Raw genomic sequence first — 27,743 nt, 5'->3', positions numbered from 1 at the left:
GAGGCAGAGGCCACAGAGCCATCTTCAGCGCCCGGGCCAACTTTGCTCCAATGGAGCCTTGGCTGCAGGAGGGGAAGAGAGAGACAGAGAGGAAGGAGAGGGGGAGGGGTGGAGCAGATGGGCGCTTCTCCTGTGTGCCCTGGCCGGGAATCGAACCCAGGACTGCTACACACTAGGCCGATGCTCTACCACTGAGCCAACCTGCCAGGGCCTCCCTTGTCTCAATGTTTAAAAATTATAAAGCCAATCTCCCTGTGTTTACCTCCGAGTCTTGCTCTGATGCAAATGTCTGGTATTTCCCTGGAATTCCATCTTCTGTCCTGTTTCAGTTCCTCTAATAAAATAGTTTTCCTTTTCTGTGTCGTCTGAAATCCCGTGTCTGGCCTGGGAATTCGGTGTTGGGGTTTCACATCGCTAAAATCCACCAGGCTTGGTATGGTTCTGCCTTTGCCCGGATTTAAGTCAGCATCTCCACCAGGGCTCAAAAACCCTGAACACGGGTCGCCTAAGGAGACCTCATCACGAAGGGGCGACAGTGGATAATCTGGCCCGTAGGGTGGGGGGTAAGGGTAGTGTAAATGGTAGTCTGGCAGGGCTGAGGGGGGATAAGGGTGAAATTTAAGGAAACTGGGGTTGCATTTCTTTTCAAATCTGCCACACTCGTGTCTGTCCTCGACGCCTTTCACAAAAGGCATGTTCATCTTCCTTAAGAGATGACCATAGTGTGGGTAATCGACATTCTCAACAGCCTTTGCTCCTGAAAGCAGGAACCGCTGGGAGATACTTAGCCTTCCAGGTGGGTGCTGGGAGCGCATCTCCACAGCCTTTCTCTTGACACTTTGCGACGACTGAAAACTGGTTCTGATGGCTGACTCCTTTCTCTTTAACCACAGAACTTACACTGCCAGTAGTTGAGACTTGGTTGTCATCATATTATTAACTTGGCTTTCCAAGTGTCGACCCAGTAGGCTTTTTTCTTCTTTTTCCCCTTTTAAAGGGCAGTATTTTTTTTTTCCTCGACCTAAGAACAGAACGTTTAACGGCAGTATAACAGACCAAAATGGAACAAAACAAAACAGAGCCCTTGTTGCTTAGCAACGGCCAGACTCGGAACACATCGGGTCCCTCCTTTCTTTTCATGAGAGGTGGACAGGGCACGCTGTCCTTAGGCACGGTGGAGTCCGTGGCTGGGAAATTCACTCTTCCATGTGCCTGCACCGACGGGATCAGCCGTGTTTGGACCGCAGCTCTGCTCCCCTTAGGGAGAGACCCTCGCAGGCGCAGGAGAGCTGGCGTGATGGCTCGTGTCACACGTCCTGGGTGCCAAGGCCCAGGTGGCTCTATGCATTTTTCTGAACTTAGGGGATAAAAGTCGAGCTTCCAGACCGTGTGCTGCACCAAACGTCGATGGATCGCACGGGGCTTCCTCCTGGGGCTGGAGACCCGCCCTGCATCCCCTCCCAGGTGTCCCCCCAGGTGTAGACGGTGCGCGGGCCTCCCAGGGGAGCCCCTGACGTCCGTAGAGGACCAGCGGCCACCATGAGGACGCTGCTTCGAGGGCTGTCGTGTACTGACTCTCAGCGCTCACTGCCTGTCGTCTAGTCCACCTGCCAGCTAGTGGGCGGCCTCAGGCCACCGGGCATCCAATGGGACGGCCTTCCCTCTGCCCGGGGCGCGCACGCAAAGCTGTTCGCCCAGCTGCAGACCCTTGGACAGGCCGCCGGCACCCCCCAGGACTCCCTGCGCGGGGCCGTGCTCCCGCAGGCCCAGGCGCGTCCAGCAGGGCAGGTGGCACCGCCCTCCTACGACAGCCTCGTGGGGGGGGGTCCGTGGTCCCCGCCGCCATGTTGGCCTGGCCCCGCCCCTGCCTTGGCGGAAGTGGAGGTCCGTCCTTCCGGCAGCCATGCCGGTCCGCCGCCCGCCAACTTCCGGTGAGCGAGTGGTCGCGCGCCGGCTAACGACCTTGTTCGCCGGCGGAGAGCAGTTGGCAGGTGGCGGGCGGCGGAGGCGGCGGCGTGTGGATGGAGGCCTCGGCCCCGGTCCGGGCGTGGCGGGGCAGGCGGCGGGTCCGAGCCGCGGGCTTCCCGCTCTCCAGGGCCACGGCCCTTCTCCTGCTCTCCGCCTTCGTAGTGCGGACGCCCCCGGCAGGTGAGGCGTCCGCGCCGCCCGCGGCTCGGCCTGGGCGTGGCTCCGGAGCGGGGCTTTCGCGTCACGTGCTCCGCCGCTGTCCAGAAGCACCGCCCTCCCGGACACCTGGCCGGAGCCCTGGGGAGGAACCCGCATGACCCGGGTAGCACAGGACGGGGAAGGGAATAACGTGCACACCGGAACTACCGTCACGGCTCCCGCAGCCATGACTTCCGGTTCAGTTGGCTGCCCCTAAACGCCCGGATCCTTACGCGGGGGCCGCGCGTGATGCGCCTGCGCGGCTTGCGCGGCCTGCGCCTGCGGAGTCGAGCTCAGCTTTGTTCCGTTGCGAGCCGGCGGCCCTGCGTGGGGCTGTTCGCGGTCCTGCAGCGCCACCTCCTGGTGGCCGCTGTCCCTGCGCGGGGGGCGTGGCGTGGAGTATGGACGTTTCGCGGCCGCCACGTGTTTCTTCCTGGGCAGCCCCCCACCCCCGAACCCACACGCTGTCCCCCCCAAAGCCCGTTCCCAGGGGCGTCCCAGTGGTGAACTCGGAAGGGAGAGTTCCCTTGCCCCGTGGTCGTGGAACTAGAAAGGTTTTGGCTGGGTTATGTGGTGTTCAAAAAAAGAAGTGTTTTTTTTTTTTAGGCTTCAATAAAATAAAAATCTCCCCAAAGAATGGAATCATGAAAGGCATGCAAGTGATGTGTCCCCAATGCTCAAAAGGTGGTTCGAATAAGGGGAATGCAAAGAGAAGGCGTCCCCAGAATAGAAACACAGGAGGGCGGTGGAGGGAGACCAGGGACTGGGAGGAGGAAGGAAGGACATGCAGGTGACAAGTCTAGATGTCAGGACTGGGGGTCCTGCCCCTAAGTGTGACCAGGGAAGAGCCACTCTTAGGGGCAGGTGCATGCTGACGGGCTGTGTGTGTGTGTTTTAATCCAACAGGAAGAGCCCCCCGGAGGGCACAGGAACTGCAATTAGCAGGCGCACTCTTACCCTGTGCACCAGGGGCAGGGAAGACGGATGTGAAGGTAGCCTGTTACAGTGTATGCAGTGCTCCATTCGGTGCCTGCGGCAGCCCTGTCAACCTGGACGGAGCCGAGTCTCCCGGTGCAGATGAGAAAACTGAAAGTCCTCAAGGGACTTTTCTCAGACAAAACAGTGGCAGTGGACAGGGAAACTCAGGTCTAATGACAAGCCTTGTGGCATTTCTGGGCCGCCCTTCCCGCCACTGTTGTGCGTACACTTAAATGCCCCTCTAGTTTGCTCGTTCAAGGGTGACTGGAGAATGTCAGACTCTGTTCTATTTAACAGCCATTATTTAATTTTTAGTATGTGCAAGATACAGTGCTTGGTACTGATACTTGATAAGGTGGCATGAACACTGACTCTACTAGCACAAGGAACCAAAATACATTGTAGAGTGGGTGTTGGAACTGGCGATGCCCTGTGTACGGTTAGAAATGATACGGACAGACTGAAGGTTTGAAGGAGGAGGAGACATGTGATCTGGGTCGTGAAGAATGCCAGGTTTGGACTTTTACAGATGAAGAGAGCGTTCTACGTGGATGTAGAGAAAGCTGGAGGCAAGATGTATATAATAGGGGGAGCAGTGGCTAGATCAATTTCACTGGATCATATAAGGGGGTCAGGGTTGGAACCCCTTCAGCCTAGATTGAATATAGTATGCTACTGTATACTACTTGAGTATCTTGGAATTTCTCATCGAGCAGATTGTTACTCAGTTCTTTTTGTTGTTGTTATTTCTGATAGTTGGATATTTGATTCGATCACCAAGAGGTTTCCGCTTGACCCAAGATTCTCTGAAAATAGTGGGATCACCACATCACCCAGGTATTAATAGAGTTTCAGTCATTTTTAAGGAAGTAATTAGCATTGTTTCAATTCCCATATTACTTATTCTTTGCTGTACAGGTGGTCTTTTATTTTCACTCACTCATGTATCTATTGATTCAGTAGACCTTTATTTACATCCTTGTTGTGTTTTTAATTTTTAATGCATTCCATTCCTGTGGTGTCTCTGTGATGAATACCATATTGGATATTTACTTTTGTACCTGTTCAAAAGTTTTCTGGGTGTCTCATATCCAGGAGTGGAAGTTCATCACCCAGGGCCTAAGCAATCTCAATCTCACTAAAATTCCTCTTCAAAACATTGCATCAGTTTACATTCCCATCAGTGGTGCTTACCCAGATCCTCACCAGCATGAGCTATTACCTGCGTTCCTCAGATTAGCTAAGCGGAAATGTAAATTGCCTCTACACATCATGTTCTTGCTGTTTTCAAGGGTTATACTTTATATTGTTTATATCCCAGTTATAAATCCACGATTGGTTGTCTCTGCTGTATATGTCTTCGACCAGATGGCAAATTGGTCATGCGTTCTGTCCTATATGTTCACTTTGCCTATGTTGTGTATAGAAATGAATACAAATTGTTAATATTTAAGAAGTTCCTTGTGCTGGGCTTCCAAAAATGAGGAGGCATTTAGTTACACGAGCCAAAGCAGAAAGCCGCAGTTAGGCGTGCTGCTCTAGGGAGGTCAGAGCAGCTTACTGTGGATGGGGCAGAGCCTATGAGAAGAGGTGCAGTGATATGTGTGAGACAAACTTAATGCTTTGTGATTAAAAGAATATTCTGAGAATAAAATAAATTAGCATATGTGGACTCGTAACAAGAGACCAATGCATTATACTCAGATTGCAATACACACACACACTCACAAATAAAATATGTGTATATTTTTAATGTTAGTTACCTGGAATGTAATGAAATTTAGGTCTTACTAAGTAATGGTAGTAATCCAAACAAAACTTAGGAAAGCATGTAATCCAAACTGCAAAAATGAGAGCACATAGACTACTATTGGAACGTCTTCCTGCTGTATTTCAGTGAAAGTGTATGTCATGCTCCACCGGAGAAGTCCACACTTACTATGTGTGACCCAGCGACTGCGCAATTCCGAGCTGATCGACCCCTCGTTCCAGTGGCACGGGCCGAGAGGGAAGATTATTTCAGGTGGGCTTCCGGCTCCGTTGTCCCAGTGAAATGATGTATCTGAGCTGCACTGAGAACATGTATCTATTTCCTCACTTCTTTTTCCTGTGATTTCCGTTTAGAGCTATAATATAACAATGTAGAGGGTGGGACCACTTTTCTCAGATCTTAATTTGAGATACAGACATAGGAGATGATTGAACTGTTTGGAGAGTTCTCTAAGCATAAGCATCTATATTCCAAAAAGTGTTTCTTTTCTTTTCCTTTTCTTTTTTTTTTTAAACTTCATACAGTTTTTCTGGTTTCCTCCATCAGAATGTTGTTAGAAACGCATATCTGAAGGAGCCAATATGATTCTAGCTGTTGTTGAGAACACATTCGAGCACTCTGAGTGTAAATGTGATCTTATTATAGCTTGTTTCATGCAGCCCAGCACTGCGACAGTGTGGAACTTACTAGTAGCTACAATGTCATATTTTTTTATTTTATATTTTATCCTGACCAAAATCCTGACACTGGATGTTTGCATTTAACTTAAATGTGATCATCAAATTTGAAAAAGAAAAAAAGACTAAATTGCACATTGAATATTTTCATATCAAAACCATGCTTTCAAATACACTGCATGGCTAGACAGTGGCTGTGTATTCATGTAGTATTGATGCTGTGCTTATCAAAGACTTCTTTGGCATTTGGGTGTTCATGGGGGTGGGGGGTAGACCCGGGATCCATCTGAATGCTCCCCTGCATCTTTCAGACTTTGAGAAAACGAGACCTGACTCTCACAGAGGCCCCTCCATACAGCACTGGCTCTTCCCACGACCAGTGCAGTCCAGATTTTCTCCATTCAACTTCTTACTTTGTTATTTGGAAATGCACATCTTATTTTTATTCTAATTGTTCATTTGTTAAAAGCTTATTTGTTTTGCTGTGTATTTCAAAAAAGAATAGATTAGCTTTGCTCTGTTGTTTTCAGCCTTGCTAAAAATTCAGATGAATTAATTTTCATATTCAAGGCCTGTTCAACGGAGCATTGCATCATTTTTGCATACCTTCTGGGGAAGTTTTTCTTTATTGCTCTGTTTATATGTTTTCTTTCCTTCTTAACCCTTTGTGGTACATTGAGATAGTGCTTGCGGATGAAAACCCAGGTGTGTTTTGTCATCGTGGATGAAGAAATGTATTCATACAAAGACTTGATGAACAAACATTCATGGGAAATGTTGGTTTTGTAGTATGTCTTAATATTTTATGTAGCTGAATGATTCCAGCTGTACCATACTATGAAGCATCTAATATATACGCGTGTATATAAGATGTATGCAAGCTTTAAAACACAATAAAATGAACATATAGGAACTTGTTACACACCTCAAGATATGCATGACCAAGACTGTTGAACCTCTTAATAAGTATTTAAAAAATTCCATTCTTCTTTTTTCCAACCTGTCTATCAAGTAAACACAATCCTGACCTTCTACAGTAGCGTTTTCTAGTTTTTCTCTGTGCACTTACAATATATATAAAGGCACACACACAAATTCATGTGTATGTGTGAATATATAGGAATGTGTGTATTTTTCAAGAATATGTTTTAGTATTTTTATTTAGGATTTAGTGAATGTTTATGTGCCGGATACGGTTCCAAGCAGTTCACACCCACGCAGCATTGAATTCTGCAGCAGCCCTTTGCTGTAAGCACAGAGGTTTCTCCGTTTCACATGTGGGACACAGCGGTACATATGTATGTGTGAGTGACCATGTGACAGTGTCCACTTCAAGGCGGGCGGACTAGAAACTGCTCTCTGAGTAGTTGTCAGTCTCTTGCCACCCACTCGGTGGACGCTAAGGTCAACAACCGCTGGCTGTGATGACTGGTTGTGCCCTCGACTTTTTTCAACGAGTCTGTAGATAGGTTTTGATGGTTTTACTCGGTTTAGAAACTGTTTTGTCATTTGATCTCAACCTGAGGTCATTTAAGAAACCAATGACTGCGTCTCATCTCTTTATTAGAAAACGGTTCCACACACATAACGTCCACGGGAAGCCTGATATTCAAGAACTTCGAGGAGGGCATGACTGGCATATACACGTGTTTCCTCGAGTACAAACCAACCGTGGAGGACGCTGTTACAAATCTCCAGCTGAAATACATTGTGTACGGTAAGAAGCGCCTCTGTGGCCTTCTGTCGTTTCTCGGTGTTTTCAAATAATTAACCCTCTAACAAATAACGAGGGAGCTCGTTATTTTTTACCCTCTTCATTAAAGAGAAGTCACTGCCTGGCTGTAGTTTGCCAAAGACTTTGAAAGGAGTTTGGGGGGAGGCAGGTCTTCTTCCTGGGGGGGGGGGGTGTCTGCGTGCACGCAGACGAGGAGGAGGGGTCAGGGAGCTAGAGAAATGCAGACGAGGAGGGGGAGGAGGGGTCAGGGAGCTAGAGAAATGCAGAGGAGGAGGGGTCAGGGAGCCACAGAAATGCAGACGAGGAGGGGTCAGGGAGCTACAGAAGTGCAGAGGAGGAGGAGTCAGGGAGCTACAGAAGTGCAGAGGAGGAGGAGTCAGGGAGCTACAGAAATGCAGAGGAGGAGGGGTCAGGGAGCTAGAGAAATGCAGAGGAGGAGGAGTCAGGGAGCTAGAGAAATGCAGACGAGGAGGGGTCAGGGAGCTACAGAAATGCAGAGGAGGAGGAGTCAGGGAGCTACAGAAATGCAGACGAGGAGGGGTCAGGGAGCTAGAGAAATGCAGAGGAGGAGGGGTCAGGGAGCCACAGAAATGCAGGGACACGGTATGCGGTCCTGCAGGGCTGGCCTTCTCGTTGGCCCGGACCCCTGTAAGGTCACCGAAGCTGTGCAGGCGTGTGTCTCTCGCTCCCCTTGCTAGCTGAGCTGTTTTCTGTCGTGTGGATGGACCACCGTCCGCCTGTCTGTGTGTCTGTCCCGTGACTCACCCCCCCCACCTCGCGGAGCCCCCGGGCAGCCTCCGCAGGCTGCCGTGAGCACGGAGCGTGGTGTCAGGCGCAGACGTCTCCGTTCCCGGGGGACGGAGGCCCGAGGTGCCGTCGGTGGGTCATGGGGCGGTTGCCTGTCGAGCGTCACGAGAAACCTCCAACCTGCTTTCCAGCACGGCTGTGCCATTTGGCATTCCTGCTGGCCGCAGAGGGAGGGGTCGTGCGGTCTCCCCGCGCCCTCACCAGCGTTTGGCATTATTACCAGTATCTTTCATATTAGCAGTTGCGGTCGGTGTGAAGTGATGTTTCATTAAGGTTTTTGTAGGCGCACACCGAATGTCTAAGGTGCTGAACAGATTTTTAAAGCATATTTGCCACCTGTACGTCCTCTTTAGTGAAATGTCTGTGGATAGCTTTTGCCCATTTTCTAACTGGATTTTTTAATATATTCCTGTTGAGTTTTCAGAATTTCTTTAAAAATATGTTTCTAGATACTATTTTTTGTTGTTATTTAAAAATATTTCTTTTATTCTGTATCTTGTGTGTATCAGCATCTTAATGGGATATTTTCCATCCCAAAGGGAGCAGATATAGAATACATTTTTTAATTTTTAATTTTTTTAACTCTGATCCCCTTTATCTTACTCCCTACCGTCTGCCTCTGGCAACCACCAGTCTCTGTTCCCCTGGACCTATGAGCTTTTATAGATATATGGTCCTCGATAAGTTTTATAAATGTGCCCCCTGGCCATTTGGCTCTGTGGATTGAGCGTAGGCATGGCGTATGGATGTCCCGGGTTTGGTCCAGGAGCAGGAGAAGCGACCATCTGCTTCTCCTCCCCTCCCTCTCCCCCTTCTCTCTCTCTTCCGCTCCCACAGCCGGTGGCTTGTTTGATTGGAACAGCGGCTCCAGGCGGGGGGGGGGGGGGGGGGGGGGTTGCGGGGTGAATCCGGTCAAGGAGCATGGGAGAGTCTCTTTCTCTTATTTCCCCTCCTCTCACTTAACATAAAATACCTTATAGATTTGTTAGATACATACTTACTTTGTCTTTGCTTGCTGTTAGGAATTATGACGGATTCTTCACAGATGAATATGTAATTTACAGAAGTTTTATTCCTGAGTTTGAAGCAGCATAATGCTGTGGTTATTCAGGCTGTGGCCAGGTTCCTCGGTTAGAATCTTAGTTTTGATAGCATAGGAAAGTGGGCATGTGACCATCTATCTCTTCTTCAAATTTCCCATGATGGATATAAAAATAATGCCAATCTCCGATGAAGTTAGAAGACTGAAATACGTGATTATTTGTAAAGTGCCTGTAATAACATTTGTCACTTGGCAACTTTTAGATAGTTTGTTTAATTTAAAAAAAAAAAATATATATATATGTGATACATTTATTCCATTAATGGTGTCTCTTGAATTGTTGCAATATATCTGAATGGCTTACGTAACTGTTTCTGTGTTTTTTCCCGGTCCAATTGCACAGCCTACAGTGAGCCCCGCTTTTATTACCAGTTCACAGCTCGCTACCACGCAGCTCCGTGCTACAGTAGCTACAGTGTGTCTTTTGAGACTAAACTTCTACAGATTTTAGGCAAACTAGTTTTAAAACTTTCATGCGAAGTTTCAATTCTGAAGTCGGAATGCCATCGTGTTAAAATGCAGAAAGCTGGTTTTCAAAATGAATTGTTTTTTACATTTGCAGGTAAGTCTAGGCAATTCTTTAAAGGAGACAGATTGAGAAACACAGAGCTGATTTTTTAAATTTCATTTTTATGTTTATTTATTGCCATTTTTAATTGAATGTATTGGGGGTGACTTGGGTCAATAAAATTCTACAGGCTTCAAGCATACAGCTCCATTACATGCCCTCAGTGCACCTGCTGTGTGTTCCCCACCCCAAGTCCAACCTTCCTCCATCACCATTTATGCCCCGCCACCCTCTCCTGCCTCCCCCCCCCCCACCTCTCTTTCTGGTCATCACCACACTGTTGTCTGTGTCCATGAGGTTTTCCTTTCTTTGCATAATCCCTTTACCCAGCCCCTCCCCCTCACAGCTGTCAGTCTGTCCTCTGTATCTACATCTACGAGTCAGTTCCTATTTTGTTTATTAGTTCATTTTGTCCATTAGATTCCACGTATGAGTGAAATCATATGGTGTCTGTCTTTCTTTCATGGGCTTATCTCACTGAGCACAATGCTCTTCCACAAAAGTTTAGATTTCCTTCTTTCTTATGGCTGAGTAGTATTCCATTGTGTAAATGTGCCACAGCTGTTTTATCCACTCCTTTACTGATGGCCACGTGGGCTGCTTCCGAATCTTTGCCATTGCAAATAATGCTGCAGTGAACATAGGGGTGCGTGTAGTCTTTCTAATTAGTGTTTTTGGTTTCTTTTGACACATTCCCAGAAGTGGGATGGCTGGGTCAGAAGGCAGTTCTATTTCTAGTTTTCTGAGGAGACTCCATACTGCTTTCCCCAGTGGCTGCACCAGTCTGCATTCCCACCGGCAGTGCAGGAGGGTTCCCTGTTCTCCGCACCCTCGTCAGCACCTGTTGTTTGTTGACTTATTGATCAGAGCCATTCTGACAGATGTGAGGGGGTAATTCACACTCCTCTGGTGATTAGTGACGTTGAGCATCTTTTTACGTGTCCATCCACCTTTTCTCTGTCCTCTTTGGAGAAGTCCTTTTACTTTATTCTGTCCCAGTGTTCCATAGTGTTTGAAATGCTTTCTTTTTTATTTTTGAAGAATAGTTTGCCATATATACTATTTCTGGCTTATAGTTTTTTAAAAATTGTTTTCCCCCTAATACTTGGGAGGTTTATAGTTTTTCTTTCAATTCTTTAAGTGTGTCTTCTCACTACCTTCTGACCTCCACTGTTTTTGATGAGAAATTTGCTTTTAATCTTCTTATGGACTCTTAGTATGGGGCAGGTGACTTTTTTTCTTTTTCTGTTTTCAATATTATCTCTTTGTGTTTGATTTCTGACAGTTTTTAGTATTGACTCCTTTGCATTTATCCTGCTTGAATTCCATCGATCTTCTTGAAAATGGTGATTCATGCATTTTATCATATTGGGAAATTTTTGGATATCATTTTTTGAGTATTTTTTTTTTTAGTCTCTTATCTTTTCTCTCTCCTGTGACTGCCGTCAGGCACGTGTTGTTATACTTGATGTTTCACAGGTCTCCCAGGCCTTCTTCATTTCCTACTCGTTTTCTCTCTGCTCCTTTGACTGGATCATTTCAGTAGACTGGTCTTCAAGTTCAGTGATTCTTCCACAAGATCGACCTCCAGTGAACTCCTCACTCTAGTGGTTGCAATGACCACACAGAGAATTCCTACTCGGTTTCTTTTCTTAGAGCTCTTTCTCTTCATCGAGATCATCTGTCTGTTGAGGCATCATTTTTCCTGACTGCTTTTTGTCTATTGTTTTCTTCAGTTTTTTTTTTTTTTTTTTTTTTGTATTTTTCTGAAGCTGGAAATGGGGAGAGACAGTCAGACAGACTCCCGCATGCGCCCGACCGGGATCCACCCGGCACGCCCACCAGGGGCGACACTCTGCCCACCAGGGGGCGATGCTCTGCCCCTCCGGGGCGTCTCTCTGCCACGACCAGAGCCACTCCAGTGCCTGGGGCAGAGGCCAAGGAGCCATCCCCAGCGCCCGGGCCATCTTTGCTCCAATGGAGCCTTGGCTGCAGGAGGGGAAGAGAGAGACAGAGAGGAAGGAGGGGGTGGGGGTGGAGAAGCAAATGGGCGCTTTTCCTATGTGCCCTGGCCGGGAATCAAACCCGGGTCCCCCGCACGCCAGGCCGACGCTCTACCGCTGAGCCAACCGGCCAGGGCCTTCTTCAGCTTTTTTAAACATATTTAAGAAACTTGGTTTAGAGTTTATGTCCTAGTAAGTCTGATGTCTGTGCTTCCTCAGTGACAGTTTCTGTTCTTTTTTTTTTTTTTAATTAATGTTCCATGTTCTTCTCATTTTTCTTTTCATGACTTGTAAATTTTTTTTGACAGGTGTGCATTTTTAAAGTTCTAAATAGAATACTCCTGAAATCATATTCATCCACCGTCTTTGCCTCGGTTCTTGTTGCTTGTGTGGGTGTAACTGTTTTGTGACTTTCTAAACTGCTTTTCTGAGACTTGTATCCTTTGTTGTGTGTGATCTCTGATGTCTTTCTTCAACTTGATGTTATCCGGTGAATTGATAGAGATTTGCTTAAATGCTGTGTTTAAGTCAACTCTTGTCAGTTCAGCATTCACTTTGGTTGTTTTAAATGTTCACCATTTTCCAGAGTTACGACCAATTGATTCGGACCATTTTGTTTTTTCTTGGTCATTTTTTTCCAGCCTTTCTGAGGTAGGACATAGCTTGTCGTTTCCTACTCTATCGTTTCGACTAACACCATCCCTATTTTTCTCATTTTTTCAATCCTGTAAAAAGCTTGCCTTAAAAAAAAAAAAAGTAGGTAGCTTCCTCCAGGATGAGGTCAGCCATCTGGCCTCAGGAAAGCGGGTGGCAGCACGGAAGGCAGAAACTCAGGAGTGGATCGTGCTGGCAGACCCGGGGGGCTCCTCCCGGGCTGAGCCGGAGAGAGAGCACCTGGCACTGCGTGGGGTCTGCCGAGTGTGGGGGGAGAACTGGGCCAGCAGAGCACCTGTCTCTTACCGGCATGCGTGCTGGGTTCGATTTCTGCAGTGGCCTCGCTTAGTAACTCGAGTCATCGTGAGTGGCCCCTCCCCTTGGCCCTCTGTGCTCCGGCCACCCTCGTCTTCCTGACACCCCTCCAGCACTCCACGCCTGTTTCTGACTCGGGCGAGTTACAGGAGCTCCTCTCATGGGCCACTCAGCCCCTTCAGTTTTTTTTTTTTTCTTTTGTGTGTGTATGTTTTTACTTGAACATCACTATCACCCAATTTAAAATTGTAATCCTGTGGCCATTTCAAAATTCCCACACTTCCTTTCCTCCTTCCTCTTTTCTTTCTTAACCCTAGTGCTTACCACCTTTGTATACAATATGTTTATGGACTGATGACTGCTTGTTGCTATCTTTTTTTTTTTTTTCTGTGTTAGAATATGCTTTTCAGAAAGGCATGGGGTTTGTCAGCTTTGACCACTTCTGTGTCTGAGACTCCTAGAATAACCCCTGGTACAGAGTCGACTCCCGGTAGTTATGTGTTGGGTGAGTGGGTCCTCGCATGCCTGCACCAGTGGAGATGTGTGTGGTTCAGTTGCCGTGGGTCCTGGCATGCCTGCACCAGTGGAGATGTGTGTGGTTCAGTTGCCGTGGGTCCTGGCATGCCTGCACCAGTGGAGATGTGTGTGGTTCAGTTGCCGTGGGTCCTGGCATGCCTGCACCAGTGGAGATGTGTGTGGTTCAGTTGCCGTGGGTCCTCGCATGCCTGCACCAGTGGAGATGTGTGTGGTTCAGTTGCCGTGGCCACCACCACAGTCCACCCCATCCCCTGTCCAGCATGGTGGCTGTGGCTTGTCACTCTGTTGGGACTTAGAGTTAGTCAAATACACGCACTAGATAGTCTGGGTAGAGTGAAGTGGAATATTGAACAAGTACATACGTATTGATATATACATATCATTATATACTATATGTTAGGAAAGCTATTAATAAAATGATTCTGCTGTCGAACTTTTATTAAGTTCAACAGCCAAACATGAACAATCAAGAAGGTTGCTTAATTTTTAAGTATGCTGCCATTGTGAGGTTTTTCTGATGTACATAAACCAAATATTTGGCTTAGGTGTTTAGCTAAAAAGAGTGCTTTCACAATTAGGAAAGTTGCTTACATTTTTAGTGGAAGAGAAAGAGAAGGCAAATGATCTATTTTCTGTTTCAAAAGCCCATTTAAATATCGCAATATGGTACCTTAGATCCGAGCTAAAATGTCATGTATTTTCTCAGTTTCATGTTTAGAATCTGAAAACAAATCCAAGCCATGTGCAGACCACAGTTGTGATAAGTCTTCAAGGCTCTCTAAGGTATGTTATGTGAAGCTGGAAAAAAGAGAAAAGAAATGAACACAGCCAGTGTGGGAGATACAGAGTCAATGTCTCAGCTATTTGTAAACAAATCAATCCCTCCCACACACATGGAGGGAAGCCAATGATTATAATAATAATAATAATAATAATAATAATAATAATAATAAAAAAACTTTGTAAAACAATACGTGATAAGAATTGGACCAAGATTCGTATGAACTATTTGTATGAAAATAATTTGAAATTTAACATTTTATAACTGTTGGTATTAAGATGATTTCCCATTGATTTGGCTTTCTTTGCTATTCCAAATTAATTTACAATTATTGATCAAGTAGACTTCTGTGTTACCATCTAAGTAATAAGTTTGCTCGCTAATGTTTATTGACTTGTCTTCATACTGCTCGGTGGCTCGCTCGCCCCCTGTGCCTGGGGTGAGAGCTGCACTCTCAGTCCCAGCCGCCCCCCGTGCCTGGGGTGAGAGCTGCACTCTGAGTCCCAGCCGCCCCCCGTGCCTGGGGTGAGAGCTGCACTCTGAGTCCCAGCCGCCCCCCGTGCCTGGGGTGAGAGCTGCACTCTGAGTCCCAGCCGCCCCCCGTGCCTGGGGTGAGAGCTGCAGTCTCAGTCCCAGCCGCCCCCCCGTGCCTGGGGTGAGAGCTGCACTCTCAGTCCCAGCCGCCCCCCGTGCCTGGGGTGAGAGCTGCAGTCTCAGTCCCAGCCGCCCCCCCGTGCCTGGGGTGAGAGCTGCACTCTGAGTCCCAGCCGCCCCCCGTGCCTGGGGTGAGAGCTGCAGTCTCGGTCCCAGCCGCCCCCTGTGCCTGGGGTGAGAGCTGCACTCTGAGTCCCAGCCGCCCCCCGTGCCTGGGGTGAGAGCTGCACTCTGAGTCCCAGCCGCCCCCCGTGCCTGGGGTGAGAGCTGCAGTCTAGGTCCCAGCCGCCCCCTGTGCCTGGGGTGAGAGCTGCAGTCTCGGTCCCAGCCGCCCCCTGTGCCTGGGGTGAGAGCTGCACTCTGGGTCCCAGCCGCCCCCCGTGCCTGGGGTGAGAGCTGCAGTCTCGGTCCCAGCCGCCCCCCGTGCCTGGGGTGAGAGCTGCAGTCTCGGTCCCAGCCGCCCCCCGTGCCTGGGGTGAGAGCTGCAGTCTCGGTCCCAGCCGCCCCCTGTGCCTGGGGTGAGAGCTGCAGTCTCAGTCCCAGCCGCCCCCTGTGCCTGGGGTGAGAGCTGCAGTCTCGGTCCCAGCCGCCCCCCGTGCCTGGGGTGAGAGCTGCACTCTCGGTCCCAGCCGCCCCCCGTGCCTGGGGTGAGAGCTGCAGTCTCGGTCCCAGCCGCCCCCCGTGCCTGGGGTGAGAGCTGCACTCTGAGTCCCAGCCGCCCCCTGTGCCTGGGGTGAGAGCTGCACTCTCAGTCCCAGCCACCTGTGGGTTCAGTTCTTTCTTTTACATGATACTTAACATGCTGTTCATGCTCCGTGTGTTTATGGTGGAATCTCCCCATCTCTAATTAGTCTTCAGTGACTAGGAACAACTTATAAAATTATTTTTAAACATTTGGTATATTCGGTCATCATGATTGTAAACTTTTCTAAAGTTGTATGCTTTGTTTGGCTCAAATAATTGTCCCCATGTCAACCATCAGCATGCTCAAAACCATTTAATTAATGGTTCAAACAGTTTCTTCCCTCCTTTCCATTATTATCACATAAAACATCTGTCCTTATTATTCTTGTTAGAGTAAAAATGAGAAATAAGAATCTGATTTATAGGACTGTTTTTATTCCTATCAGGTTTTTCTCAGGTCTAGTTTCCTTGATATATATATATATTTTTATTTTGGATGAGATGTTAGGAAGCTAAGTGATTGTGTTTCCTGAAAATTTTAATTATAGTTTGGCAATTAAATGTAGTTCATTAGATACCAGGTTTGTGTCTAATTAATTCTTAAGCACTTTCTTAAATAAAATTTATGATTAACATAGTAAATAACAACAAATTCATCAGAATTTATCAAAAGCACAGGAAAACCATTTAAATTTATTAAAAGCACAGGTAACAATGGTGTAATAGAATTAGAGTTGTATATACATGTTGAATGCAGAGTATTGGAAAACATTTTATAATTATTTATAGGAACTTTTCTGGAAGGGATACAATTTGTAAGCTATCTGAAGAGACGAGTAAGTTGAGGGTATACCCTCAGTGGTCACAGATAACCCTCAGTGGTCACAGATAACCCTCAGTGGTCACAGATAACCCTTAGTGGTCACAGATAACCCTCAGTGGTCACAGATAACCCTCAGTGGTCACAGATAACCCTCAGTGGTCACAGATAACCCTCAGTGGTCACAGAGCAGCAGGGAGTCCAGCCCTCCGTGCTCCTGACTAGAGTGGACAGGTCGTGGTCACATGTTAGAATTGAGCAGAAATGACCGGTTTGTGGAGAGTTTGAACCCATGACCACACCTTATGCTTCAACAGGTAAAACTTTTCAGTCACTGAAAAGTATAAGCCTCTTGTTAACTTTGTGAGTCAATCCAGAGTAATGATTACAAAAGAAAATGGTAATTAATTGTAGATCACAGAGATACCTGAATCATCTTTGTAAATGTAGTTTCTGGAACTCAGAGCTGGAAGCCTCATCATGGGCTGCGTTTTCTTTTGTTTGGAAACCAGTTTTTGTTTGTGGAAGGAGGGGAGCAGATGCCTCAGGATATGATTCCTTCTTTAAAATTCCTAAAGTGCGTTTCTTTAAGTGTTTCATTGTTAGAGTGCGTTTCTTAGCATACGTTTCATTTCATAAAGCTTGTCTAGATTTTGCTCATAGACCCATCCGAATATCATTCAAAATCCCAAGGGACTAAAAAGTTTAAGTTTATGTCCAAACGGTTTCTTTATGTTCTATTTGGAAGTGCCTTTGGAAATGTTGGAGGTTTGTTAGTTGATATCTTTTGATTTTTACATGTGTTATTCATTTCCTGTGAATGCAAGATACATAAGGCCCCCAAGAGTTTGGTTTCCCCCACGTCTAGTAAATACCTAAGCAACTTTATTCTAAAATCACGTTTATTTGTGAAAATAATATTTTTTTTCTCTCATGTTGTATTTCTGTTTTAGGCTAAAACCCTAATAGAGAGATTTTTTACTGAACAAGTGGAAGCTCTGGGCAAGCGTCCCGGGCCCTTGCCTGAGATATACTATATAGAAGATACCCTGCAAATGGTCTGGATGAACCGCTGCTTTCCAGGGTACGGAATCAATACCCTGAAACATCCAAAATGTCCCGAGTGCTGTGGTATGTAACGCACTGCGACTTCCTGGCTTGTATTTATGAAAACGCGCCCCTTTTCCTCATGCCTAAGTGAACAGCTGCCACTGCTTCATGTACTTGAAGTGGTGTGTTTGAAAAAACTATGTGAATCTGAAGATTCAAACTAACAGCCGGATGGCTGGCTTGCCGTCAGGCTGGGTGTTCCTGTTACAGTAGAGAGGGGCTAGGAGCCTCACGACAGAGGTCCGGGAGGAAACACGGTAGTTACCAGTCAGAGTTTCTTTCCTAGAAAGAATCAAATTGTATTTCTTTTATCATCAATTATTGATGGGTTAACATGTGAACAGCCTGGATTAGCTGTCGTTTACCTTTTCTGATTGAATTTATTGGGGTCACATTGGTCAATACAATGAGCCAGGTTTCAGGTGTATTCTGTGATATGTCACCTGGACACTGTATTCACTGTGTGCCACCACCGAAGTCGAGGCTCCTTCTGTCACCTGTGTCCCCTCTGACCCTCTTCTCCTTCTGTCACCATGTCCCCTCTGACCCTCTTCACCTTCCGTCACCATGTCCCCCTCTGACCCTCTTCACCTTCCGTCACCTGTGTCCCCTCTGACCCTCTTCACCTTCCGTCACCTGTGTCCCCTCTGACCCTCTTCACCTTCCGTCACCATGTCCCCCTCTGACCCTCTTCACCTTCCGTCACCTGTGTCCCCTCTGACCCTCTTCACCTTCCGTCACCTGTGTCCCCTCTGACCCTCTTCACCTTCCGTCACCATGTCCCCCTCTGACCCTCTTCACCTTCCGTCACCTGTGTCCCCTCTGACCCTCTTCACCTTCCGTCATCATGTCCCCTCTGACCCTCTTCACCTTCCGTCATCATGTCCCCTCTGACCCTCTTCTCCTTCCGTCATCATGTCCCCTCTGACCCTCTTCACCTTCCGTCATCATGTCCCCTCTGACCCTCTTCTCCTTCCGTCATCATGTCCCCTCTGACCCTCTTCTCCTTCCGTCATCATGTCCCCTCTGACCCTCTTCTCCTTCCGTCATCATGTCCCCTCTGACCCTCTTCTCCTTCCGTCATCATGTCCCCTCTGACCCTCTTCTCCTTCCGTCATCATGTCCCCTCTGACCCTCTTCACCTTCCGTCATCATGTCCCCTCTGACCCTCTTCTCCTTCCGTCATCATGTCCCCTCTGACCCTCTTCTCCTTCCGTCATCATGTCCCCTCTGACCCTCTTCTCCTTCTGTCATCATGTCCCCTCTGACCCTCTTCACCTTCCGTCACCTGTGTCCCCTCTGACCCTCTTCTCCTTCCGTCATCATGTCCCCTCTGACCCTCTTCTCCTTCCGTCATCATGTCCCCTCTGACCCTCTTCTCCTTCCGTCACCTGTGTCCCCTCTGACCCTCTTCTCCTTCCGTCATCATGTCCCCTCTGACCCTCTTCACCTTCCGTCACCTGTGTCCCCTCTGACCCTCTTCTCCTTCCGTCATCATGTCCCCTCTGACCCTCTTCACCTTCCGTCACCTGTGTCCCCTCTGACCCTCTTCTCCTTCTGTCACCTGTGTCCCCTCTGACCCTCTTCTCCTTCTGTCACCTGTGTCCCCTCTGACCCTCTTCTCCTTCTGTCACCTGTGTCCCCTCTGACCCTCTTCACCTTCTGTCACCTGTGTCCCCTCTGATCCTCTTCACCTTCCGTCATCATGTCCCCTCTGACCCTCTTCTCCTTCTGTCACCTGTGTCCCCTCTGACCCTCTTCACCTTCCGTCACCATGTCCCCTCTGACCCTCTTCACCTTCCGTCATCATGTCCCCTCTGACCCTCTTCTCCTTCCGTCATCATGTCCCCTCTGACCCTCTTCTCCTTCCGTCACCTGTGTCCCCTCTGACCCTCTTCACCTTCCGTCATCATGTCCCCTCTGACCCTCTTCACCTTCCGTCACCTGTGTCCCCTCTGACCCTCTTCACCTTCCGTCATCATGTCCCCTCTGACCCTCTTCTCCTTCCGTCACCTGTGTCCCCTCTGACCCTCTTCTCCTTCCGTCATCATGTCCCCTCTGACCCTCTTCACCTTCCGTCACCTGTGTCCCCTCTGACCCTCTTCTCCTTCCGTCATCATGTCCCCTCTGACCCTCTTCTCCTTCCGTCACCTGTGTCCCCTCTGACCCTCTTCACCTTCCGTCACCTGTGTCCCCTCTGACCCTCTTCACCTTCCGTCACCTGTGTCCCCTCTGACCCTCTTCTCCTTCCGTCACCTGTGTCCCCTCTGACCCTCTTCTCCTTCCGTCACCTGTGTCCCCTCTGACCCTCTTCACCTTCCGTCACCTGTGTCCCCTCTGACCCTCTTCTCCTTCCGTCATCATGTCCCCTCTGACCCTCTTCTCCTTCCGTCACCTGTGTCCCCTCTGACCCTCTTCTCCTTCCGTCACCTGTGTCCCCTCTGACCCTCTTCACCTTCTGTCACCTGTGTCCCCTCTGACCCTCTTCACCTTCCGTCACCTGTGTCCCCTCTGACCCTCTTCTCCTTCCGTCACCATGTCCCCTCTGACCCTCTTCACCTTCCGTCATCATGTCCCCTCTGACCCTCTTCTCCTTCCGTCATCATGTCCCCTCTGACCCTCTTCTCCTTCCGTCATCATGTCCCCTCTGACCCTCTTCTCCTTCCGTCACCTGTGTCCCCTCTGACCCTCTTCACCTTCCGTCATCATGTCCCCTCTGACCCTCTTCACCTTCCGTCACCTGTGTCCCCTCTGACCCTCTTCTCCTTCCGTCATCATGTCCCCTCTGACCCTCTTCTCCTTCCGTCACCTGTGTCCCCTCTGACCCTCTTCACCTTCCGTCACCTGTGTCCCCTCTGACCCTCTTCACCTTCCGTCACCTGTGTCCCCTCTGACCCTCTTCTCCTTCCGTCACCTGTGTCCCCTCTGACCCTCTTCTCCTTCCGTCACCTGTGTCCCCTCTGACCCTCTTCACCTTCCGTCACCTGTGTCCCCTCTGACCCTCTTCTCCTTCCGTCATCATGTCCCCTCTGACCCTCTTCTCCTTCCGTCACCTGTGTCCCCTCTGACCCTCTTCTCCTTCTGTCACCTGTGTCCCCTCTGACCCTCTTCACCTTCCGTCACCTGTGTCCCCTCTGACCCTCTTCACCTTCCGTCACCTGTGTCCCCTCTGACCCTCTTCTCCTTCCGTCACCATGTCCCCTCTGACCCTCTTCACCTTCCGTCACCATGTCCCCTCTGACCCTCTTCACCTTCCGTCATCATGTCCCCTCTGACCCTCTTCTCCTTCCGTCATCATGTCCCCTCTGACCCTCTTCTCCTTCCGTCATCATGTCCCCTCTGACCCTCTTCTCCTTCCGTCACCTGTGTCCCCTCTGACCCTCTTCTCCTTCCGTCATCATGTCCCCTCTGACCCTCTTCTCCTTCTGTCACCTGTGTCCCCTCTGACCCTCTTCTCCTTCCGTCACCTGTGTCCCCTCTGACCCTCTTCACCTTCCGTCACCTGTGTCCCCTCTGACCCTCTTCTCCTTCCGTCATCATGTCCCCTCTGACCCTCTTCTCCTTCTGTCACCTGTGTCCCCTCTGACCCTCTTCTCCTTCTGTCACCTGTGTCCCCTCTGACCCTCTTCACCTTCTGTCACCTGTGTCCCCTCTGACCCTCTTCACCTTCCGTCACCTGTGTCCCCTCTGACCCTCTTCACCTTCCGTCATCATGTCCCCTCTGACCCTCTTCTCCTTCCGTCATCATGTCCCCTCTGACCCTCTTCTCCTTCCGTCATCATGTCCCCTCTGACCCTCTTCTCCTTCCGTCATCATGTCCCCTCTGACCCTCTTCACCTTCCGTCATCATGTCCCCTCTGACCCTCTTCTCCTTCCGTCATCATGTCCCCTCTGACCCTCTTCTCCTTCCGTCATCATGTCCCCTCTGACCCTCTTCTCCTTCCGTCATCATGTCCCCTCTGACCCTCTTCTCCTTCCGTCATCATGTCCCCTCTGACCCTCTTCTCCTTCCGTCATCATGTCCCCTCTGACCCTCTTCTCCTTCCGTCATCATGTCCCCTCTGACCCTCTTCACCTTCCGTCATCATGTCCCCTCTGACCCTCTTCTCCTTCCGTCATCATGTCCCCTCTGACCCTCTTCTCCTTCCGTCATCATGTCCCCTCTGACCCTCTTCTCCTTCCGTCATCATGTCCCCTCTGACCCTCTTCACCTTCCGTCACCTGTGTCCCCTCTGACCCTCTTCTCCTTCTGTCACCTGTGTCCCCTCTGACCCTCTTCTCCTTCTGTCACCTGTGTCCCCTCTGACCCTCTTCTCCTTCTGTCACCTGTGTCCCCTCTGACCCTCTTCTCCTTCTGTCACCTGTGTCCCCTCTGACCCTCTTCTCCTTCTGTCACCTGTGTCCCCTCTGACCCTCTTCACCTTCCGTCATCATGTCCCCTCTGACCCTCTTCACCTTCCGTCATCATGTCCCCTCTGACCCTCTTCACCTTCCGTCATCATGTCCCCTCTGACCCTCTTCTCCTTCTGTCACCTGTGTCCCCTCTGACCCTCTTCTCCTTCTGTCACCTGTGTCCCCTCTGACCCTCTTCTCCTTCTGTCACCTGTGTCCCCTCTGACCCTCTTCTCCTTCTGTCACCTGTGTCCCCTCTGACCCTCTTCTCCTTCTGTCACCTGTGTCCCCTCTGACCCTCTTCTCCTTCCGTCATCTGTGTCCCCTCTGACCCTCTTCACCTTCCGTCACCTGTGTCCCCTCTGACCCTCTTCTCCTTCCGTCATCATGTCCCCTCTGACCCTCTTCTCCTTCCGTCATCATGTCCCCTCTGACCCTCTTCTCCTTCCGTCATCATGTCCCCTCTGACCCTCTTCTCCTTCCGTCATCATGTCCCCTCTGACCCTCTTCTCCTTCCGTCATCATGTCCCCTCTGACCCTCTTCTCCTTCTGTCATCATGTCCCCTCTGACCCTCTTCACCTTCCGTCACCTGTGTCCCCTCTGACCCTCTTCTCCTTCTGTCACCTGTGTCCCCTCTGACCCTCTTCTCCTTCTGTCACCTGTGTCCCCTCTGACCCTCTTCTCCTTCTGTCACCTGTGTCCCCTCTGACCCTCTTCTCCTTCTGTCACCTGTGTCCCCTCTGACCCTCTTCTCATTCTGTCACCTGTGTCCCCTCTGACCCTCTTCACCTTCCGTCATCATGTCCCCTCTGACCCTCTTCACCTTCCGTCATCATGTCCCCTCTGACCCTCTTCACCTTCCGTCATCATGTCCCCTCTGACCCTCTTCTCCTTCTGTCACCTGTGTCCCCTCTGACCCTCTTCTCCTTCTGTCACCTGTGTCCCCTCTGACCCTCTTCTCCTTCTGTCACCTGTGTCCCCTCTGACCCTCTTCTCCTTCTGTCACCTGTGTCCCCTCTGACCCTCTTCTCCTTCTGTCACCTGTGTCCCCTCTGACCCTCTTCTCCTTCTGTCACCTGTGTCCCCTCTGACCCTCTTCACCTTCCGTCATCATGTCCCCTCTGACCCTCTTCTCCTTCCGTCACCTGTGTCCCCTCTGACCCTCTTCTCCTTCCGTCATCATGTCCCCTCTGACCCTCTTCTCCTTCCGTCATCATGTCCCCTCTGACCCTCTTCTCCTTCTGTCACCTGTGTCCCCTCTGACCCTCTTCACCTTCCGTCATCTGTGTCCCCTCTGACCCTCTTCTCCTTCTGTCACCTGTGTCCCCTCTGACCCTCTTCACCTTCTGTCACCTGTGTCCCCTCTGATCCTCTTCACCTTCCGTCATCATGTCCCCTCTGACCCTCTTCTCCTTCTGTCACCTGTGTCCCCTCTGACCCTCTTCACCTTCCGTCACCATGTCCCCTCTGACCCTCTTCACCTTCCGTCATCATGTCCCCTCTGACCCTCTTCACCTTCCGTCACCTGTGTCCCCTCTGACCCTCTTCTCCTTCCGTCACCTGTGTCCCCTCTGACCCTCTTCTCCTTCTGTCACCTGTGTCCCCTCTGACCCTCTTCACCTTCCGTCACCTGTGTCCCCTCTGACCCTCTTCTCCTTCCGTCACCTGTGTCCCCTCTGACCCTCTTCACCTTCCGTCACCTGTGTCCCCTCTGACCCTCTTCACCTTCCGTCACCTGTGTCCCCTCTGACCCTCTTCTCCTTCCGTCACCTGTGTCCCCTCTGACCCTCATCACTCCCCCACCCCCTTTCCTCTTGGAATGGCCACCCTGTTGTCTGTGTCTGTGAGTTTCTTCCTTCGTTTAAGTCCTTCACTTTCTCACCCAGCCCCCCAAGCCCCCTCCCCTCTGACAGCTGTCAGTTCGATCTCCCTCTTTATGAGTCTGTTTCCATTTTGTGTGTTACTTTATTTTGTTCATTAGATTCCACATATAAGTGAAGTCCTACGCTGCTTGTCTTTCTCTGACTGGTTATTTCATTTAGCATCAGACTCGGCAGGTCCATCCACACTGTCTTTTTTATGGCCAACTAATATTCCACTGTGTAAACGCACCAGTTTTTTAATCCATCCGTCCACTGATGGGCACCTGGGCTGCTTCCAAACCTTGGCTATTGTACATAACACTGCAATGAACATAGGGGTGCGTCCACTCTTTCTAATTAGTGTTTGGGGTTTCTGTGGATATAGTCCGAGAGGTGGGATGGCTGGGTCAGAAGGCAGCTCCATTTCTAATGTTCTGAGGAGACTGCCCACTGCTGCCCCCAGTGGCTGCTCCAGTCTGCATTCCCACCGGCAGAGGACAAGGGTCCCCTTTCTCCACACCCTCGCCAGCACTTGTCACTTGTTTTATTGGTGATAGTCATTCTGACAGGTGTGAGGTGCTATCTCATTGTGGTTTTCATTTTCCTCTCTCTGATGATTAGTGACGTTGAACATCTTTTCATACGTCTATTGGCCATCTGTATGTGCTTTTTAGAAAAGTGTCTATTCAGGTCCTTTGCCCATTTTTATATACTTTTTAATTTACTGATTTTTTTTTTTTTTTTGAAGAGAGAAGAAGTGGGGAGAGACAGAGAAACATCAGTTTATTGTTCCACTTATCTATACATTCACTGGTTGATTCTTATATGTGCCCCTACCAGGGATCAAACCCACAACCTTGGCATATCAGGATGATGCCCTAACCAACTGAGCTACCCGACCAGGGCCCCTTTGCCCATGTCTTAATTGGATTGTTTTCTTTTCAGTGTTGAGTTTTATAAGTTTCTTATAAATTTTGGATATTAAACCCTTATAAGATGTATTGGCAAATGTGTTCTCCCATTCACTGTGTTGTCTTTTCATTTTGTTGGTTTCCTTTGCTGGACAAAACCTTTTTAATTCTTCATAGTCTTATTTGTTTATTCTTTCTTTTGTTTCCCTTGCCCAAGGACATCCATCAGAAAAACAAATGCTGTGAGAAATGTTTGAGATTTTACTGCCTATGTTTTCTTCTAGGGTTTTTATGGTTTCAAGTCTAACATTTAAGCCTCTCCTCCATTTTGAGGTGATTCTTGTGTACGGTGTAAGAAGATGGTCTAGTTTTATTTATTTTTTGCGGGTATCTGTTCATTTTTCCTAACACCATTTATTGACTAGAGTAGACCATCTTTACCCCACTGTTTGTTCTTGCCTCCTTTGTCAGACAGTAATTAACTACAAAGGCATGGCCGATCTCTGGGCTCTCTGTTGTGTTTCATTGGCCTTTGTGTCTGTTTTTATGCCAGCACCGAGCTGTTTTGATTACTATGGCCCTGTGGTATATCGTCTGATATCAGGTCGTGTGTGAGATTTCTTCAACATTGTTCTTGTTTCTCAAGGTCATTGTTGCTATTTGGGTTTTTTTTTTGTTGTTGGGTTTTTTTTTTTTTTTGTTCCATATATACTTTTGGACTATTTGTTCTAACTCTGTGAAACACATCATTGGTATCTGGGCTGGAATGGCGTTGAACGTACAGATTGCTTTGAGTAGTAGTCATTTCGATGACGTCGATTCTTCCTGTCCGTGCACATGGTGGGGGCTCTCACTTATTTGTATCTTCTTTGGTCTCTTTCTTCAGTGTCTTGTAATTCTCCCAGTACGGGTCTGATACATCCTTGATGAAATGTATTCCTAGGAATTGTATTTATTTATATACTGATGCAGTTGTAAACGGGATTGTTTTCTTAGTTTCCCTTCCTAATAGCTCATTGCTGGTGTATAAAAATTAAACTTATTTCTGGACACATGCATTTTGCGTCCTGCTCCTTTACTGAATTCACTTAGCAGTCCTAGTACTTTTTTTTTTTTTTTTAGTGGAATCTGTAGGGTTCTCTCTCTCTCTCTACAGTATCGTGCCATCTGCAAATCAATGACAGATTTGCTTCTTCCTTTCCAGTCTGGATCCCTTTTGTTCTCCTCCTCCGAGTGCTGTGGTCAGGACCTCAGTACTCTGTGGAGTAAGAGTGGCTAACGCGGGCATCTCTGTCTTTTCCCCAATCGTAAGATTTCCCCACTTGTAGATTTGCCCACTGAGTATGATGTTGGCAGTGGGTTTGTCATCGATGGCCTTTATCATGTTGAGATATCTTCCCTCTATTCCCACTTTGCTGAGAGTTCTTATCATGAACAGGTGCCGGATTTTATGAAATGCTTTCTCTGCGTTCATCCGTATGCTCGTGAGTCTCAGCCTTCCTTTTGTTTCTGAGACGCAGCACATTCATTGATTTGTGGCTGTTGTAGCAACCTTGCCTCCCCAGAAATTCCACCTGCTCGTGGTATGTGATCATTTTCATGTATTGCTGGATCCAGCTTGCTAATTGTGCTGAGGGTGTCGGCGTCTGTGTTCATTGGGGATATTGGTGCATAATCTTCTTTCTCTGTGGGTTTTTTTTTTTATCTGGTTTTGGCATTAGATTAGGAATCTGGGTCGGTTCTAGTTTTGACTGTTGTGAATACAGCTCATATATGAGTATTTCTGTATAAGTTTTTGTGTGGACTTGTTTTCCTTCTTCTTGGATGAATTCGTAAGAATTAAGTTGGGGGGAAGGCGTGTCTAACCTGAGAAACGGCCGCTCCTGCTTGTTCTCTCTCCCCAGTGATCTGCAGCCCCGGCTCCTACAACCCCAGCGACGGCAGCCGCTGCCTGCAGTGCAACAGCAGCATGATGTTTGGGGCCAGAGCCTGCTTTTAGGCCCCTGTCCGGAGGTCCCGGGGGGTTTAGTCCACACAAAAGTCTTGTTTCTGAAATGTCAGCACACAATAAACCACTATGATGCCAAAATTAAATGTATTATATTTTACCAAAAAAAAATTGTGTCATCATTTTAATTGAAACACTTTACGTCCCAATGTTTTATGACATTGGGAACATCCAGTAATCTGTGTTCAACGGTGCCAGACCTGTCTGTGTGACCCCAAATAGTCCCTGGGCCACTGCTTTGCAAAAATAGTTGCAACAACAACAACAGTAAAAGAAAGAAGGGAGGGAGGGGGGAGGAAGGAATGAAGGAAGGAAAGAAGGAAGGGAGGGAAAGAGGGAGGAAGGAAAGGAGGGGGGGAGGGAGGGAGGGAGAAGGGGGAGGGAGGGAGAAGGGGTAGGGAGGGAGGGAGGAAGGAAGGAAGGAAGAGGAGGGAGGAGGGAGGAGGGAGGGAGGGAGGGAGGAAGGAAGGAAGGAAGGAAGGAAGGAAGGGAGGGAGGAAGGGAGGGAGGGAGGGGAAGGAAAGGGAAAGGGAAAGGGGAAGGGGAGGGGGAGGGGGAGGGGGAGGGAAGGGATCAGGTTAGCCCAAGAGATTTTTCCGGGTTTCCCAGAAACAGTGAGCTGTGCTCTCTCTAAGACAGAGGTCCCCAAACTTTTTATACAGCGGGCCAGTTCACTGTCCCTCAGACTGTTGGAAGGCTGGACTATAAAAAAAAAAAACTATGAACAAATCCCTATGCACACTGCACATATCTTATTTTAAAGTAAAAAAACAAAACAGGAACAAATACAATATTTAAAATGAACAAGTAAATTTAAATCAACAAACTGACCAGTATTTCAATGGGAACTATGCTCCTCTCACTGACCACCAATGAAAGAGGTGCCCCTTCCGGAAGTGCTGTGGGGCCAGATAAATGGCCTCAGGGGGCCGCATGTGGCCCGCGGGCCGTAGTTTGGGGACCCCTGCTCTAAGACATGGTGACCAGCTCAGGCTGCCATGTTCTTCCACATCCGTTTTCATTCCAGCTCATTTCATTCCTTTTATTTAATTTTATTTCTTTTATTTTGACCTTTCATAGTTCAAGGTCACATTTAAAAAAAAAAAGACTGCTAGTCTAATTATTCCAAGTTTTGGCTACTGTCATATACGGTCCAGTCCCAGTGACACCCTGGGTTTTCTGTAGGGTTCAATGTGGCGATCTGAAG

General features: G+C 48.7%; 2 protein-coding genes across 4 annotated transcripts in view; one reads left to right on the top strand and one right to left on the bottom strand.

The window, feature by feature from the left end:
- The window catches only part of SPMIP7 (sperm microtubule inner protein 7), a 40,749-nt gene extending 39,208 nt beyond the window's left edge, over window positions 1-1,541 (bottom strand). The window contains exons 1-2 of the mRNA XM_066354265.1: window positions 1,404-1,541; window positions 263-881 (exon numbers count right to left, since the gene is read on the bottom strand). Coding sequence (XP_066210362.1) covers window positions 263-881; window positions 1,404-1,541 — 757 coding nt within the window. The remainder of the gene's footprint in view (window positions 1-262; window positions 882-1,403) is intronic.
- Window positions 1,542-1,911: 370 nt separating this feature from the next.
- ZPBP (zona pellucida binding protein) lies at window positions 1,912-26,619 on the top strand. Of its 3 annotated transcripts, none has more exons than XM_066353968.1 (8): window positions 1,912-2,148; window positions 3,901-3,981; window positions 5,042-5,167; window positions 7,160-7,309; window positions 9,580-9,798; window positions 14,020-14,096; window positions 17,206-17,336; window positions 24,366-24,657. In XM_066353968.1, the coding sequence occupies exons 1-8, from the start codon at window positions 2,022-2,024 to the stop codon at window positions 24,433-24,435; spliced, it is 981 nt and encodes a 326-aa protein (XP_066210065.1). In that variant the 5' UTR covers window positions 1,912-2,021; the 3' UTR covers window positions 24,436-24,657. The 3 variants fall into 3 exon arrangements, with proteins under 3 accessions (XP_066210065.1, XP_066210062.1, XP_066210063.1); XM_066353965.1 differs by having other exon boundaries at window positions 17,206-17,383; XM_066353966.1 differs by lacking the exon at window positions 24,366-24,657 and adding an exon at window positions 26,433-26,619 and having other exon boundaries at window positions 1,913-2,148; window positions 17,206-17,383.
- Window positions 26,620-27,743: the final 1,124 nt, after the last annotated feature.

The sequence above is a fragment of the Saccopteryx leptura genome, chromosome 12, assembly GCF_036850995.1.
Source record: "Saccopteryx leptura isolate mSacLep1 chromosome 12, mSacLep1_pri_phased_curated, whole genome shotgun sequence".
In the NCBI taxonomy this organism is placed as follows: domain Eukaryota; kingdom Metazoa; phylum Chordata; class Mammalia; order Chiroptera; family Emballonuridae; genus Saccopteryx; species Saccopteryx leptura.
This window is presented reverse-complemented; position numbering and strand designations above follow the sequence as displayed.

What these genes read in the sequence shown, in the direction of transcription:
- ZPBP (XM_066353965.1), top strand. Translation starts at nt 2,022, where the DNA reads ATGGAGGCCTCGGCCCCGGTCCGGGCGTGGCGGGGCAGGCGGCGGGTC. An exon ending in GGGATCACCACATCACCCAG is followed by an intron (nt 3,982 to 5,041) that starts GTATTAATAGAG and finishes GCTGTATTTCAG; the next exon opens with TGAAAGTGTATGTCATGCTC. An exon ending in GCTGAAATACATTGTGTACG is followed by an intron (nt 7,310 to 9,579) that starts GTAAGAAGCGCC and finishes CCAATTGCACAG; the next exon opens with CCTACAGTGAGCCCCGCTTT.